Source organism: Bos javanicus, chromosome 18 (genome assembly GCF_032452875.1).
Source record: "Bos javanicus breed banteng chromosome 18, ARS-OSU_banteng_1.0, whole genome shotgun sequence".
Taxonomy (NCBI): domain Eukaryota; kingdom Metazoa; phylum Chordata; class Mammalia; order Artiodactyla; family Bovidae; genus Bos; species Bos javanicus.
In genome coordinates this window covers 50,562,818-50,580,304 of record NC_083885.1, presented here as the reverse complement: position 1 = coordinate 50,580,304, position 17,487 = coordinate 50,562,818, and the positions used below count along the sequence as shown (strand labels likewise).

Below are 17,487 nucleotides of genomic sequence, written 5' to 3'. Positions count from 1 at the left end.
AAGGGCCCCCACTCCTTGGGGGTTCCCCCTGCCCCGTGCCCCTTTCCCCAGTGGCTCCTTAGCTTGTGGCTCACCCTCTTCCCCTCTGCCCCGGTTTCCCACTCTCCACTCGAGGCGGTCCACCTCCGAGCCCCTGTATCCTGCGTCCCCATTCTCTTAGCCTTGCGCACTACGTAGGTCTTTATGCTCGCTGACCCCCGGCCCAGTCCTCAAAGCCACACGCATCACTGCCGCCCGCTTCGGTGGCGCTCGACCGCCAGGAGGCAGCACCCTGTTGGTGGGGCGGAGCCGGGTGTCCGCCCCCTCCCCCCGGGCTTAAGGGACCCCCCTTGGAGCCCGCCCACGCAAGATGCGGACCGTGGCCCGGCCCCCCCCCCGTGCCCTCCCCCTGAGGGCCGCCCCCGCCCCGCGCGCTTCCTGGGTGGGGCCGGGGCGGCTTCAAAAACCCCCGCCGCCCCTGCCGGTCCCAGCTGCCGCCGCCCTTCGCGCCCCAGGCCGTCCCACCTCCCTCCTCCCGCCGCGGATCCGCCAGACAGCGAGGCCCCCGGCCGGGGGGCAGGGGGGACGCCCCCTCCGGGGCACCCCCCGGGCTCGGAGCCGCCCGCGGGGCCGAAGAGCAGCCCGAGGCCCCAGAGTCTGAGACGAGCCGCCGCCCCCGCCGCCGCCGCCACTGCGGGGAGGAGGGGGAGGAGGAGCGGGAGGAGGGACGAGCTGGTTGGGAGAAGAGGAAAAAAAGTTTTGAGACTTTTCCGCTGCCTCTGGGAGCCGAAGGCGCGGGGACCGCAACGCGCAGCGCTGCTCCGCGAGGCAGGACCTGAGGACCCCAGACAGCAGCAGCCCCCGCCACCGCCTCGGACGCTTGCTCCCTCCCTGCCGCCTATACGACATTCCCCAGGCACCCCCATTCCGGACGAGCCATCAGGAACCGCAAACCCGACTCCCGCGAAGACCTGACCCCAGATTTCGGACGCACCCCCTTGCACGGCCCCCCAACTCCCCAGCCTCTCTCCTGAGCCCCCGCGCATCCGAGGACCCTTCTCCGGGATCCGGGATCTCTCTCAGACTTGCCTCAGCTTTCCTATTCAAGATCACCCATCTCTAGTACCAGAGCTCACCCATCTCGGTTTTTTTCCGTGGGATACCGAGAACCCACCCATCAGAGCCTCCCCTCCAGCTCTGCTCCGTTCTCCCTGAAGGCCTCAACTCTCCCCGCAAACAGACCCTCCTACCTTTTCCTCGGGAGACCCCCACCCACCCCAGCCCCTGTAGGGGCGGGGCCTCCCTCTTCCCACCCCAGCCCAGCTCGCGCTCTCGGCTGTGCCGGGGGGCGCCGCCTCCCCCATGCCGCCCTCGGGGCTGCGGCTGCTGCCGCTGCTGCTGCCGCTGCTGTGGCTACTAATGCTGACGCCTGGCCGGCCGGTCGCCGGACTGTCCACCTGCAAGACCATCGACATGGAGCTGGTGAAGCGGAAGCGCATCGAGGCCATCCGCGGCCAGATTTTGTCCAAGCTTCGGCTCGCCAGCCCCCCGAGCCAGGGGGATGTGCCACCCGGCCCGCTGCCCGAGGCCATACTGGCCCTTTACAACAGTACCCGCGACCGGGTGGCGGGGGAAAGTGCCGAAACGGAGCCTGAGCCAGAGGCGGACTACTACGCCAAGGAGGTCACCCGCGTGCTAATGGTGGAATACGGCAACAGTGAGCTCGCACGGGCAGGGGACCCTGGAGGGGAGCCCCCAGGGGGCGCCGGAGTGCAGGGGTCACGGGGAGGAAACTGCTGGTAGAGGAAACTGGCTGGAGGAAGAGAACCCCCGGGGGCGCCGGGAACGTGTCGGGGGGAGGGGTCCCAAAGAGATAGCGCTGAGCTCCCTAACCCCAAGGTATCTGGTCTTGAATAAGAGATAGTGAGCGAAGTGGACCGCTTTTAGAGGGCGACGGGATCATGCGAGATCGTGTGGGGAGTCCCTTAGAGTGAGAGAAGCGAAGCCATTCGAAAAAGACTTCCCCTTGCAGGGTGCTCGAGAATGCAGGGGGTCGTGGGAGCGGGGCTGCAGAGAGGGATCTCGCTTTGGGAGAAACTAGCACCCCGGCATTTGGAAAAGGAGAGGTAGTGGGGAAAGCTGACTCAGAGTTCAGGGGCCGTGAGGCAGGAAGATTCAAGGACAGAAAAACAGAAGAATCCCAGAGGGGTGCCAGGAAAGTAGAGAGAGTGGACCCGCATGCACAGGACGCGAAGAACACGCGAGATTGGAGGAGGGCTTAGAAGGAGAGGGTGATAAATGTGAGGTCGGAAGGGGACGCGAGGTTGTAGGGTGCGGGAAACTAGCGGGAGAGAAGCGGAGACCCTAGGATGTGCCCAGGGGGTGGGGGCGGGGGGTGTCCAGAATGCGCCGGGAGGTGCTTTTAATATTTCCCACAAGGACTGTAAGAGGATGAAACCCAGAGAAAGAAGCGCGCGCTCCCAGGAAACCTACAATACTGGGTCGTGGGAAGGGGTTTACAGAACGGGAGGATAAGCGTGGGAAAGGTGGACCTGGAATGGGGTAGAGGAGCGACGGATGGTGTCATGCTGGGAGCAGCAGGGCCCGCCACCCTCTCGCCGCTGGCTGGAAGGAAGAGGGCTGAGTGAGGAGTCGTAGTAGGGAGAGAGCTGGGTGAATGCGACTCTGCGAGACCCGGGGGAAAGACCGAGCTTGTAGGGGTTGGAGAAGCCCCACGTGGGTGCCACGCGCGGGTGTGGGGGAGGAGCCTGCGCTTCCGGAAGGAACAGGAGGACCCCGCGGAGCTCTGCGGAGAGCCTAGACCCCAAGCTCCTAGTTCCTCTCAGCGAGGCTGGGGAAACCCCAGCGTCCGGCTGCCTAGCCCTCCCTTCCCTTTCCTTCTTGTGCTTCGGGGTTGGGGGCGGAGGGTTACGGGGCGGGGATCGCGCGCTGAGCCTGGGGCGAGACGAGGCAGGTCCGGTCCCCGCCCTCGCGACGGCGGCGACTCCCGCCCTCTTCACCCCTAGCTCAGGGCGGGGCTACCCTGGGCCCGCCCTGTCGGCGCCCGCGCGGGTACCCAGGCGTCCGGCTGGGCCCCGAGGCTCGGGGGCGAACCCCGCCCCCCGCTCTTAGTTTCCCTCGTGGGCAGTAGACGTGTGTGTCTCTGGCCCATTTGGGCGCCCAGTTGCGGCTTCAGTCAGATGACATCCCTACAGCCTACCCACCCACATCTCCGTCTCACCTTTTCCGTCGACGCTTCACCTTCGTTGGAGAGGTTTTTCCAATGCTGACACCTTCAGTTGCTCTTCAGCCCTCTTCTGCCTCCATCTCGCTCCCAAACCCTCCGTCTGTCTTCCCATTTGACTTCTGCCTTTCTGTCTCTCCCGCATCCGTGTAACTCTGACCCTCTCTGGGTCTCCTAGTTTCTCTCTCCATCTCTTCCCTTTTTCTCTCTTTTTCTCCTCAATATCCTACTTCCATCTCTCACTCTGACCCTTCTTGCTCCCTCTATCGCTCTTCCTCCCTGTCTCCTGGGCCTGGGCTCTGCCCTTCCGTTTGGGTCGGCTGAGTAACTCTTGGGCCAAGATAGAGCTTATTCGTGAGGGAAAGGGGCCAGCCCGGCAAGAGACGGGAGGAGCAGGGGGAAGGAGGCGCTCAAGAGGGTCTTCTCTGTCTTTTCTCAACATGTCTCCACCATTTCCATGCCCCCAATGCAGAGGCCTAACGAAACTGCTCCAGTTGATCATGGCCTGCCCCCCTCATTCCCAGTCCCCAATTTTTCCTGAACTGGGAGTCTTCTTAATTTTGTTTCCCTTCCCCCACCCCTGAAGCCATCCTTATCTAGAGTGAACTTTACTTTCTCTAGCCAGTTAAGGGAGGAAATACTACAAATAATAACAAAAATAATGTCACATTAGCAGGGAGGGAGCATAGCCTAGGGATTAAGAGCATAGGCTCTGACCAGACTGGCCAAGTTTGAATCCCCACCCCACACTGTAGTTTCCTGGCTGTGTTGCTTAGGGGCAAATTGTTTCCTCTCTTTGCCCATCTATAAAATGGGTATACTAATAGAATCTTTCTCATGGGGTTGTTGAACACACATTAAAGTAACCACTGTATGCAGACTCTGTGCGACATACTTTATCTGCATCATCTCGTCTATTTCACACTGTCATCCTGTCATCAGTCCTTGGCTTATAGGTGAGAATCTGGCAAGAGAGACGAATTCATCTGCCCAAAGTTCCACTGCGCTTCAGTTAGGAGAGCCTGGGTTGGGAGGCAGAGAACTTGATGTCAAGTAGATTTAACAGCTCCAAGAGGGAATGTGACTTGCCCAAGGTCACAGAAGGCAGCAAAGGCATAGTCTGATCCAAGCGCCCTTTATCTCTCTGCTTCAACATAACTTGCATTTGAGGCTCCCGGTGGTGGGGAGGCCTGAGCAAGCAGAGCAGCCCCACCCCCAAGCCAGCTTTGAACTGAGGGGCCACTTCCTACCTGATGAGAGGGTTAGGATAGGACCCTGTTTAAAGAGCTAGAGGAATTTCCCTGGTGGTCCAGTGGCTAAGACTCCAAGTTCCCAATGCAGGGGACCCAGGTTCCATCCCTGGTCAGGGAACTAGATCTCACATGCTGCAATGAAGTGTTCGCATGCTGCAACTAAAGACCCCACATTGCACGAAGCCCGAAGATCCCACACGACAACTAAGACCCTGCACAGCCAAATAAATAAATATTTAAAATAATAATAAAGAGGTGGAAACAAACTCAGGAGAAGCTAGTTACCTAAGGTCACACAGCTAAAAAGTGTCAGGGTCGGAGTCCAACCCAGAGTTCTTCGATTTGGGGTACACTAGCTCCCCTGCCCTTGCCAAACACTGACAGCCCCCCTACCCTCGACTCTTTCTGCCTAGAAATCTATGACAAAATGAAGTCTAGCTCGCACAGCATATATATGTTCTTCAACACGTCTGAGCTCCGGGAAGCGGTGCCCGAACCTGTGTTGCTCTCTCGGGCAGAGCTGCGCCTGCTGAGGCTCAAGTTAAAAGTGGAGCAGCACGTGGAGCTGTACCAGGTGGGGGCAAGGGTCCCGGAAAGTGGCCTGGGCTAGGGTGGTCCCAGGACGGCCGCAAGGCTGGTGGCTGCAGGGTCCACATGGACTAACCCTGAAAGATGAGGGAGCACAGAGTGTGGAGTCTCCTAGAGCCCTAGAATGTTAAATGCTTAGCAGCTGGAATCTTTGGAGCTGGACTCTGAAAACTCAGGACAAGGAAAGTTGGAATCTTTGAAAAGTTGGAGACTTTCAAAATGCCCTGTGCCCACCCAGTAGCCGCTAGCCACATATGGCCATTTAAGTGGATTAAAATTAAATAGAAGAAAGAATTCAGTTTCTCAGTCTCACTGGCCATAGTTCAAGTGGCTCGTAGTCACATGGAGTGAGTGGCTGCTATTTTGGACACCACCGATAAAGCCCATTTGCATCGTCACAGAAAGTTCTCTTGGATAGCTCTGTTCTAGAAGAGTCTCCAGGAAGAGTCCAAAAAATCTGGATTTTCTCGAAGGCTATGTGACCTAGAAGCCCTGTCAAATGGAGTGTTAGATTCAGTGGTAGATGTTAGACTCTTACAACGAGGAAGCTTTCATACTAACTGCTCGGAATCTAGAGAACTCGGCTTTATGCTGCCAGTTCCCAGGGCGTCATTCCTCGTGGATGTCAGGCGTCTGCAACGTCTAGGTTTCTGGCACGTCGGACTCCTGGGTTTGTTGAACTTGAATCTCATAAAACTTTTCGAGTTCATAGAATGTGTAATTCTTGGGGTGCCACCAAGTGCTGGAGTTATGGAATGACTTCGAACATAACTTCTAGAAAGCGATAGACTCTAAGAATTCAGAGCTGTATCGTCAATGACCTCTGTAATGTCAGTAGGAGAATTTTAGCCTCATGAGCTGTCCAAGCTGAAAGGAACTGGGCATTTCACCAGTGAGGAAACTGAGGCCAAAAAAGAGAAAGGAATTTTCCACAGCCATGGCGGGATCAAGGGTGGAGGCTGAAATGCCTAGGTGCCTTGACCCCTGGCCTGGAGTTCTCTGTCCCCTGTCATGGAGTTGGGTGGTTTCTGTGAAGCCCCTCAGTGTGGATGTCTGGGAGGGGGACTGATGGACTGTGTGGAGACCCGTTTTGGGGAGCAGATGGAGTGAGAGTTGCAAGGTACATGGGTGTTTGTGGCAGCCTCTACCCACTATCTCACTCCCCAATTCTTCATCCCCCAGAAATATAGCAACAATTCCTGGCGCTACCTCAGCAACCGGCTGCTCGCCCCCAGCGACTCACCGGAGTGGCTGTCCTTTGACGTCACTGGAGTTGTGCGGCAGTGGCTGACCCGCAGAGGTGAGGACCACTTGTCTGCCCCACCTCTGTTTTGTAACCCATTTTTTGTCCTGGGACCACCCTGCCTAGCACCCCCCGCCCTGTGTTGGTGCCAAAGAGCCCAGACCTGGCCCTCCTCCCAGACACTCACACCTGAGTGATTAATGGCTAATCCATTCTTGAGCACATGCGTTGTGCTGGGTGATGCTGGAGACACAGAAGTAACGAAAACAGCTTCATCCTGACCTTCGGGAAGCTCCTGTTCCACTGCTGGGGTTGGGGGACTTGGGGAAAGACCTGAAAACCAGGTAGTAATGTCCCAGTGTGGGCAGGGTTGGGATGGGGAGCCCAGGGGAGGTGCCTGATGCAGCCTGGAAGGTCAGGGAGGGCTTCCTGGAGGAGGGGATATTGGAGCTGTGTCGGAGGGATGCATGGGGCCAGCCTGGGAAAGGAGGGAGGGGCAAGAGTGTTCAAAGCAGAGGGATAGGCTGTGCAGAGGCCTCGAGTCTAGGGAAAGCCTGACACACCTGTTCTGTCTGGAAGAGGACCATCTGTCCTGTCATGTTGAAGGCCCCAGTGCTCACATCTCCCTTCCTAGTCTCCCTCTCATTCATTCCTTCATTGGGGTAAATGCTAGTAGGTTCCTGCTGTCTGGCTGGCCCTGTGCTGGTAGGGTGGGGGAAACACAGTGGTAACCATGACAACCTCTAGGCCTGCCCTCATGGGACCCGCACTCACTTCTAGATACCCAGGAAATCTTTCCCAAAGCCCTAGCAGGCCATGATGGCCAGGGTGAGCAGGGCCGGGATGGGGGAGGCATAAGTGCTATAGGAGCCCAGAGTGGGCACCCTAACCCCTCTGAGGGGATCCAAGAGAGCTTTCTGTGTGAGAATGATTGTGTTGAGACTCATGGAAGAGGTGATGGTTTGACCAGAGGAAAGGATGGGAGTTCGGGGGCAGGTGCATACTGGGACGAGTGTCCTGAGCTGACTGCTGAGTCCAGAGCACCTGATACAGGGTCCCACACAATAGTGGGTGCTTAGGGAAGCATTCATTCAGCCATTCATTCAAAAAACCTTTCTTCTGGGATGTATGTATACATTCAGGTGATTCACTTTGCTGTACAGCAGAAACTAACACAGCATTGTACAGCAACTACACTCCGATAAAAGTTAATCTAAAAAATAAGAACAACTGATAAATACTGCTATGATTATTAGATATACATATCTTTCAAAAGGGCTTCCCTGGTGACTCAGATGGTAAAGAATCTGCCTGCAATGCAGGAGACTAGGTTCAATCCCTGGGTTGTGAAGATGCCCTGGAAAAGAGAACGGCTACCTACTCTAGTATTCTTGCCTGGAGAATCCCATGGACAGAGGAGCCTGGTGAGCTACAGTCCATAGGGTCCCAGAGTTGGACACAACTGAGTGACTAACTACTTTTTAATATACAAAAGTAACGGGTTTTATTAACATTTTTTGAACTATTCTTTCAAAAAAATGTTAATAAAACCCATTACTTTTGTATATTAAAAAAAAAAGAAGTAAAACCTTTCTTCTGCACCTGCCTTGGGACAGGAGCCTAGGTCCTTGCATCCCATCCCAGCCCTGCCTGTGGGCCTTGGCTTCCTCATCTGTAAAATGGGGAACTTTGGTGAGGATTAAAGGAAATAACGCACAAAGAGTGTTTAGAACAGGGTCTGGCACCCAGCGCACTCAGGAGATGTTTGTTTTTAAGACGGAGGGCCAGGCCCAGCAGGGAACAAGAAAACAAGGTTTCCTGCCCCTGTAGTATCCTGCTCGCCACTGAAAACAATGAGGGAAATAAATAGCCAAAGACAAATGTTAGAGCTACAGAGGTCAGTGCTTTGGAGAAAAAAACGTGTTGTCACAGTCGGGGGAGGGGCTGTGTCCTGGAGGGCCTCCTGGAGGAGGTGGCCTCAGCGCTGAGACCTGGAGGAGGAGAAGGAGACTGCAAGGCCAAGAACTGGAGTGAGAGGGTGCAGTGAGGGGGCAGGCAGGGGAAGGGGCAGGAAAGAGATCCCCCCATACCCCAAGGGTTTGCGACTTCCTTCCTCTCCTGCCCACCCCCGCAGGGATGGGTGAGCCGCCCCCCTCATGCTGGCTTCCCTCTCCCCACTCCCACAGAGGAAATAGAGGGCTTTCGCCTCAGTGCCCACTGTTCCTGTGACAGTAAAGATAACACACTTCAAGTGGACATTAACGGTGAGGCCCCCTCCCTGCCCCCCACCCCCGCCGACGCCTGGCAGTGATGTGTGTCTGTGTGTGTGTGTGTCCTCCCCTGCCCATCCTCATCATTCATCCATCTGAGTGTGTGTGTGTATTCCCAATCCTCCCCACCCCCCTGACTCCCAAAACCAAAGCAGGGTTCAGTTCCGGCCGCCGGGGTGACCTCGCCACCATTCACGGCATGAACCGGCCCTTCCTGCTCCTCATGGCCACCCCTCTGGAGAGGGCCCAGCACCTGCACAGCTCCCGCCACCGCCGAGCCCTGGACACCAACTACTGCTTCAGGTGAACCTTGCAGCCTCCTGGGCTGGGGGCGTCCTCGCCATCCACTGAGCGGCCACCACAGGTTGGGCACGTGGCTGGTGCTCTGCTTGGGCTAGCGTCTCCTTCAGCCTGGAGGGTTCAGGGCATGAGGTCCGAGCCTGGGATGCTGGAGTGTGTGCGAACTGGGAGTCCTTGGATGTTGAGATCAGGCGGGTCTCTTGCTGGTTGGTTGGCATCGGAGATTTATTAGAATGTGGAACACTGAACATGTGGGACTTCAGTATTGGAAGGTCTCCGTGTTAGATTTCTGTACTGTGGGCAGATTGGGGTTTGAAAACGTTGGGATTCTAGGATGTTAGAATTTGGTATTAATTATTGAAATCAAAGAATGTTGGATTCAAGGACTGTTGGGTTCTTAGAAGTTGGGAATTCAGAACTGGAAGATTGCACATGATGGGTACCATTGACAGACTGGACTCTCCCATTTTGGCAGGTTGGAGTGCTTGAATATTAGGTCCAGAATTGGTGGAATCCTGTGTTGAACTTTTAGCCTCCAAAAATGTTGGAGTCGGTGAAAGCCAGAATACTGGCACCTTAGAATGTTGGGACTCAGTCTTATTTATTTATTCTTGATTGCACTGAATCCTCACTGCTGCTCGCGCTTTCTTTAGTTGAGGAGGCGTCTCTTGTTGAGGAGCATGGGCTCTAGGTGCTCTGTCTCCAGTAGTTGCGGCTTGCCCATATGGGATCTTCCCTGACCTGGGATCAAACCCATGTCCCCTGCATTGGCAGGTGGATTCTTAACCACTGGACCACCAGGGAAGTCCCAGTGCTAGAGTCTTGTTAGAATCTTGGAAGCCTGTGATCTTAGAAAGTGGCAGCTTGAACCTCTTGGGAGATGGGCTCAGAACTGTGGAATGTTGGAATGCAGTTTTAAAATACTGGAATTCAAGAATACCAAGATCAAAAAAAAAACAGAATGCCAAGATCCTCGAGAGTGGGGATGTGGGAATTCTAGAAAGTTGGAAAGCTGTTGCTGTGTTAGAATCTTGAGATGCCAGTATGTTGCAGTCTAAGAAAACTGAGAAGTTGTAGTCTTGGAATTTTGAAATTCAGAGTTAGAATATGGCAAATTTAGAATGATAATCCGACCTTGGCCCGTCTCTGCTAAGTACTTTGATGGTGCCTTTGGTCTTTGTTGCATGCACTTCTCCTGTTGGAAAGTCAGCTCTGTTCCCAAGATCCTTCATCACCAGATCCTACCCTCTGCCCAACAAACCTATGAACGAATGGATAGATTAAAATCTGAGTGCCAGCCTGCTATAACATTAAGAGAAAGGCAGCCAGCCATGTGAGTGACACAGTGTCACTTAGGAAGTCTTGCCAAAAAATCAAACCTGAAGCCCATCAATAATGGTAGGTCCAAGTCCCAATTTTCCAGAAATATAAGGACAGAGAAACATGTTAAACAGCCACCATGGGCATGCAGTCCGCAACATCTAGATTGTGGGAAACCTGACCCAGTTTCTTCAACAAATACGATACAAAGGGATGAAATAGAGAGATGGGTTTATATAGATTTTTAAAAGAATCTTAAAAGATGTATCAACCAATAGCCCTGTATAGACTTTACTTGAGTCTTTATGTATGCAGACTGTTTTTACAATTTTATTTACTTATTTGCTTTTTGGCCTTGCTTCACGGTTTCCAGGATCTTAACCTGACCAGGGATCAAACCCATGTCTCCTGCATTGGAAGCATGGAGTCCTAACCACTGGACCACCGGGGAATTCCCCAAACTTTTTTTTTTTTTTTGAAAGATATTGGGACTTCCCTGGTAGTCCAGTGTTTAAGACTCTGTGCTTCCAATGCAGAGGATGTGGGTTTGATCCCTTGTCAGGAAACTTAAGATCCCACATGCTACATGGTATGGCTAAAAAATAGATAAATAAAATAATTAAAAAGATACTTATGAGACAGTTGGGGAAGTATGAACTCTGACTAGATATTTGATGGTATCAAGGAATTACTGTTAATTTTTTGTGTGATGCTCTAAAGTAGTCTAGATTTCCTTGGAGATAGAAATATTTATGGATGAAATAATATGATGGATGACGTGGGTTTCAAAATCATTTGTCAAAGGAGAGAAAGTGGATATGGGTAGAAATACAGTGAAACTGACTATGACTTGATGTTTGCTGAAGCTGGATGGTAGAGACACAGCAGTTAAATGTAAGATTCTCTGCTTTTGTGTATGTCCCATGCCTGTGCTGTGCTCAGTCGTGTCTGACTCTTTGCGACCCCGTGGACTGTAGCCCGCCAGACTCTTCTGTCCATGGAATTTTCCAGGCAAGACTACTGGAGTGGGTTGGTGTATGTCTGAGACTTTCTGCAATAAAAAGTTATTCTTAGCTTAACCACTATCTCCACTGGGAAGCCTCTGTGACCCTTTCCCCAACATCCAGGGTTAGAGAGTAGCTCAGGGTCACCTGGAGGGCTTGTTAAATGTGGCCTGCTGTCTCCCAGCCATCCCCATCCCCCAGTTTCTGATTCAGTGCATCTGGGGTGGGGCCTGAGAACTTGCATCTCCCACAAGTTCCCAGGCGATGCTGCCGATGCTGCTGCCGCTACTCCAGGAACCCCACGTGGAGAGCAGTTGAGTTGAGTAACGGAATCACACGCTGCGAATCAGAGGATCTCAGCACCCCAGCAGAGCTGGACCAGAAATGATAGATTTTACTGGACAGTGGTTCTTCCCCTTTTGTGAATCTAACACCTTTTTGAGAAGCTGAAAGCCGGGAACCTTTTCCCCCCAGAATATGTCTATACATACACACATATCTGGGCTTCCCTGGTAGCTTATCGATAAGGAATCCGCCTGCAATGCAGGAGCTACAGGAAACAAAGGTTTGATCTTTGAGTCGGGAAGATCCTTCAGAGGAGGAAATGGCAACCTGTTCTACTATTCTTGCCTGGAGAATCCCAAGGACAGAGGAGCCTGGCAGACTACAGTCCAGGGGGTCACAGAAGAGTCAGACATGACTTAGCAACTAAACCACAACAACACACATCTGTGTGCATGGTTTAGAGAGCTCAGAACCCTCCCTGAGCCTGTCCATGGACTTCCTGATGTCTCCTCGGCCCTTAACAATAGCTTATTTGATCTAACGTTCCCTGCATCTTTGTACAGATGAAGGAACTGAGGCCTAACCAGACTGAGGAGGGACCAGGCTGAGCTCACAGGAATTTCAGTTTCCTGACTTCCTTCTTGAGGTCCTGTGGCTCTTGGAAAGGCCTTGTCTTGCCCTGGGAGAGCCTGTGGCATCGCCTCCTCACGCTCTGCTTGAGCTGACATGGTTGGGCTGGGCAAATGAAGTCAGAGACCTCTGGCCCTGAGCTCTACCACCTACAGCCTACATTTGAACAGACAACATCCCCCTTTCTCTAAGGCTCAGTTTATTCCTCCTTCAAATGGGAATAATAGTATAAGACCTGCCTTGGAACTTCCCTGGTGGTCCAATGGCTAAGACTCCACACACCCAATGCAGGGGGCCTGGGTTCGATCTCTGGTCAGGGAACTAAGATCTTCATATGGCAACCAAAGAATTCACCTGTTGCTGCAAAGACCTGGCACAGCCAAATACATATTAAAAAAAAAAAAAAAAAAGACCTGCCTTGTAGGAAATTCTGTATTGATTTTTAAATAGGAAAATACATGTACATGGACCAAACCTAGAAAGGATATTCAAAGACTCTCCAGTTCTGACCCTTCAGTCCCCCTCCAAACAGACTTTTATTATATTCGTGCAGGCTTTTCTCTAGTTGCAGTGTGTGGGTTTCTCACTGCAGTGGCTTCTCTTGTTGCAGAGCACGGGCTCTAGAGTGCAGGGACTACAGTAGTTGCAGCACATGGGCTCAGTAGTTGTAGCTCCTGGGCTCTAGAGCACAGGCTCAATAGTTGTGGCACAAGGGTTTACTTACTCCACAGCACATGGGGTCTTCCCGGACAAGGGATCAAACCCCTGTCTCCTTCATTGCAAGGCAGATTCTTTACCACTGAGCCACCAGGGAAGCCCGAGGACTGACTTTTGCATCTGAGCCTGGGACAGAGATCATGAGTACATGGCAGTCGTCTTACCCACCACCACTCTCTGATGTGCTTCTGAAAAATGTAACATTGACCAATTAATTTATACAGCCAACACTTGTATACACTTGTATACAGCCAACACACAGCAGGTGCTGGGGACTGTTATGGGCAGTGGGGACACCTTTAGGGACAAAATAGACAAAAAGTCCTGTCCTCAGAGGAAGACAGGAAATGAACAGATGAACAAATCAATCTCTAATAAAAGAGCAGGTGGCAGTAAGTTCTAAGAAGGAATATAAATCCAAGGAAGAGGAAAGAAAGAAATCGTTGTGATGATTTGTTTTTCCTAGTCTGATTTAAACTTTTTATTATGGAAACATTTAAATGTGTAACCAAGATGGTAAAATGAACCCCCATACACTCTCATCTAGATCAACAGGCATTAAGATTTGCCCCCTTTCAGTTGCAGACATTTTTATATTTCCTTGCAGAACTGAAATGCCGTTATTACGCTAAATGGAATTAACTATCCTTTTTTTTTTTTTTTTTCCGCTGTGCCTCATGGCATGTGAGATCTTTCCTGACCAGGGATCGAACCCATTCCCCCTACATTGGAAGCACAGGGTCTTTACCAATGGACTGCCCAGAAAGTCCCTAGGAATTAACAATTTTTTAGATTGGTGTTTTGGATAGAATCATCCAGGAAGGTCTCTGAGGCAGTGACGTCATTTGTTTAACTGATATTTATTGAGCACCTACTGCATGCCAGGCAGTGTTGTAGGAGGGAAGACTCCCCAAAGTGAAGGATGTTTGAGCACAGGTATAAATGGAGTGAAGAAAGAGAGCCAGAGAGGGTATCTGTGGGAATAGCAAGCCAGGCAGAAGGAACAGCACGTGCAAAGGTCCTGGACTGGGACTCAGGAACAGCAAGGATGCTAAAGTGGCCAGAGGACAGTGAGAGAGGGGGAGTGGGGAGGGAGTTGAGATCAGCTAGATCTGGTGGCTCCTTGAGCTTGTGGCGAGGACTTGGGCATTGGGCTTGTTCAGAGCAGAGGGGCAACATGATAGTCTCTAGTATGTGGCCCCAGAAGGTAGGGATTTGTCTGTTTCATTTGTACTGAGTCCGCAGTAGACCCCAGCCCAACACGCAGTAGTTGAGTAAACATTTGTTGGACACTTAGAACATATCAGTACACATGGACCTGCACTGTGCTGTTTATGTCGCAGTGTATAGATGTAGTGTGATCTGTGTAGCTGTCCCCTGTGGACAGTCATTTGGCTTCTTTAGGCTTGGTTTTTTTTTTTTTTTGGCTGCACTGTGCAGCATGCAACGTGGAACTTCCTTGCCCAGGGATCGAATCCATGCACCCTACAGTGGAAGCTTGGAGTCTTTTTTTGTTTGCTTGTTTTTTGTTTCTTTTTTTGTTGTATTGAAGCTTGGAGTCTTAACTACTGGATGCCTCCTGGGAACTCCTCATTTGGTGCCTTAGAGGTGTGTTTTGAGCGCTGCCTGAGATAACGCTTATGAGGATGCTCTTAGTGCAGTGCTGGACTAGAGGAAGTGCTTTATCAGTGTAAGCGATGATCACTACTATTACTGCTGTTATAACCACAGAGGGTGCAAGGGAGACCAAGTTGGATACCATGCTGGAGGGCAACCAGGGTGAAACACACACACTCCAGGGGAGGAGGGGCAGCCTTCTGCTCTCCTGACAGTGTTTTTCCCTCCCGCCTGCAGCTCCACAGAAAAGAACTGCTGTGTTCGTCAGCTCTACATTGACTTCCGGAAGGACCTGGGCTGGAAGTGGATTCATGAACCCAAGGGGTACCACGCCAATTTCTGCCTGGGGCCCTGCCCTTACATCTGGAGCCTGGATACACAGTACAGCAAGGTGCGTCTGGAGCCCGACACCCCCTGCTCCCCAGCTGGGGGTGGGATGGGGGTAGCAGAAACCGAGTGAGGAGAGGGAGAAAGAGAAGTCAAATCAGATGAATTGGCAAGATGGTAGTCAGAAATACAGGAGAGAGGAAGGTTGGAGGGGAGGTGATAATGGGATGGGAGAAAAGCTCGAGGCAGGGTCTGCAAAGTTAGAGACTCAAGGGAGTGGGAGACAGAGATATGGGGAGACCTAGTGGTAAAGAACCCACCTCCCAGTGCAGGAGACATAAGAGACAGATGTGGGTTCAATCCCTGGGTCAGGAAGATCCCCTGGAGAAGGAAATGGCGGCCCACTCCAGTATTTTTGCCTGGGAAACCCCATGGACAGAGGAGTCTGGCAGGCTACAGTCCATGGGGTCACAGAGTCGGACACGGCTAAAATGACTTAATCCCAACTTGGGCGAGGGAAGAGGTGGGGAGATGGAAGGAGAAAGAAAAGGAGACAGAATGAGAGAGAAAAAGGTAGGAGGGTAGAGAATTTGGAAGATGGAAGGAGAAAGACAGTGAGATACAAGCCAAGAGTGGAACATGGGGAGAGGCAGAGAACCAGAAAGACACGGAATGAGATAAGAGAGAGGCAGATGGGGAGAGAGGCTGGCAGGGTGGCGGCATCCTCCCCACGACCCCCGACCCTGACCCCGCGCACCCGCCCCGCAGGTCCTGGCCCTGTACAACCAGCACAACCCGGGCGCTTCGGCGGCGCCGTGCTGCGTGCCTCAGGCGCTGGAGCCCCTGCCCATCGTGTACTACGTGGGCCGCAAGCCCAAGGTGGAGCAGTTGTCCAACATGATCGTGCGCTCCTGCAAGTGCAGCTGAGGCCCCGTCCCACCCCAACAGCCCCCGCCCCGTAGGCCCCGCCCACCCGGCAGGCCCGGCCCCGCCCCCGCCCGCCTCACCAGGACTGTATTTAAGGACACAGCACCACCCCCCCCCACCCCACTCCCATCAAGCCCACCTGGGGTCCATTAAAGGTGGCGAGAGGATTGGGTCTCTGTGTCGTTGGGCGCGTCACGGCGTTCTCCCTTCTGACTTCTCTTACCCCCCTCCCTCCCCTCCATCTGCCGCCTCCTGTCTTTGTCCACCATTCATTTGCCCCTCTTCACACACAAACTTCCTTTGCGCTTGTTATGTTCCTTACTCCTAATGAACATTTAGATTTATTTATTGTTAGGTTTCTTGATTGAGCACCTTGGACCCTATTTTAAGTGTCTTATAGTAATTAACTTTTTAAACCACCGTAACAAAGCTCTGAGATAAAGAGATGGATAATACCCACTTTAAGAAAACCGAAGCCCAGAGAGGTTAAGGAATTGTTCCTGCCCACCAACAACCTACTTTCTGGGGAGGAGACAGACATAGTAGCGTTGTGCAAAAATAGGAAAGCAGGATGGGCTAGAGATGGCTTTGGGAGGAGGGAAGGCTTCTTGGAGGAGGTGGCATTTGGGACTTGAAGCCAAAATGGCAGTTTGGGGGAGGATGGGGGAGGGTGTTCTTGGTAGGAGGACATAAGCAAAGGCCTGGAAGTGAAGATGAACTTGGGGTGAGCTACACAGGAAAGAGGCCAGTGCGGTTAGAAGGGAGGGGCATAGGGAAGGGTGTTAAGATCTGAGTCAGAAAGCAACACTCACAGGCCAGAGAGTAATAAAAACAATTCTCCACGCTAGGTATGGAGCTTCTAGCTCAGGGCATTCTCCCCACAGCTCAAGAAAGCAGGGGTTGGCAAACTATCTCCGGAGGCAAATTCTGACGGGCTGCCTATTTCTGTAAATAAAGCTTTACTGGACCACAGCCATGGTCGTTCCCTACTGTACTGTCTGTGGCTGTTTTAGTGCTACAAGGGCACAGTTGAGTAAAAACTGTGCAAAGTCAAAAACCTTTACTATCTGACCCTTGATAGGAAAAGCCTGACAACTCCTGCTACAGGGACCCTTTGCTCCCCATTCCACAGATGGGAATACTGAGGCACAGAGAGGTTAAGTGACTTGTTAAGGTCACACAGCTAGCAAATGGCAAAGCTGGGATTCGAATCCGGGCAGCTGGAGTTGAGGGTTTATGTACACGACTTCTGCACTGGTCCCACCTTCCAGACCCCAATCAAGGAACCTGTGAGAACCTGTTCTCTGAGGGAGGCAGGCACCATGACAGGGTTTTGAACAGAAGAGGGATGTGATTTGACCTGCTCAGAGGTTCCTTCTGGCTGATGGGTGAGAGCAGACTGAAGGGGGATGAGGGTGAGTGCAGGGAGACTGATTGTCCAGGAGAGAAATGACAGCACCTTGAGCTGGGGTGGGTTTCCCTTTGCTCTGTTTGTTCCCATCTGCTGGGGTCTTGCTGGTGAACTCTCCCCTGCTTCCTCTTTCTCTGGCCTCTGTTTCCCCTCTTCCTCCCTGGTTTCAGTTCCTGTCTCTCCCTTGCCCTTCTCCTTAACCTGTTTGGCTCAGTGACCCCCCCTGGGGGAGGATGGTGTGAGTGCTGAGCTTCCTTTGTTGGGGGCGGGGGCGGGGGCGGGGGACAGCGGCTCTAGGTCAGGATGTATGAGTCCCAGCATCTGCCTCCTCCAGCCCAGACCAGCGGTAGACATGTGGTCACTCCTCTTGCC

General features: G+C 52.8%; 1 protein-coding gene across 5 annotated transcripts in view; it reads left to right on the top strand.

The window, feature by feature from the left end:
• The first annotated feature begins 459 nt into the window (after nucleotides 1–459).
• TGFB1 (transforming growth factor beta 1) overlaps nucleotides 460–17,487 on the top strand; it is a 25,167-nt gene continuing 8,139 nt past the window's right edge. Inside the window, exons 1-7 of one of the 5 annotated variants that reach the window (XM_061388364.1) lie at nucleotides 462–1,696; nucleotides 4,890–5,050; nucleotides 6,247–6,364; nucleotides 8,494–8,571; nucleotides 8,730–8,880; nucleotides 14,688–14,841; nucleotides 15,546–16,048. In XM_061388364.1, coding sequence (XP_061244348.1) covers nucleotides 1,342–1,696; nucleotides 4,890–5,050; nucleotides 6,247–6,364; nucleotides 8,494–8,571; nucleotides 8,730–8,880; nucleotides 14,688–14,841; nucleotides 15,546–15,704 — 1,176 coding nt within the window. In that variant the 5' untranslated portion in view covers nucleotides 462–1,341 and the 3' untranslated portion in view covers nucleotides 15,705–16,048. Of the gene's footprint in view, nucleotides 1,697–4,889; nucleotides 5,051–6,246; nucleotides 6,365–8,493; nucleotides 8,572–8,729; nucleotides 8,881–14,687; nucleotides 14,842–15,545; nucleotides 16,049–17,487 lie in introns of those variants that run through there. The other 4 variants (XM_061388365.1, XM_061388361.1, XM_061388362.1 and 1 more) reach the window with 4 other exon arrangements.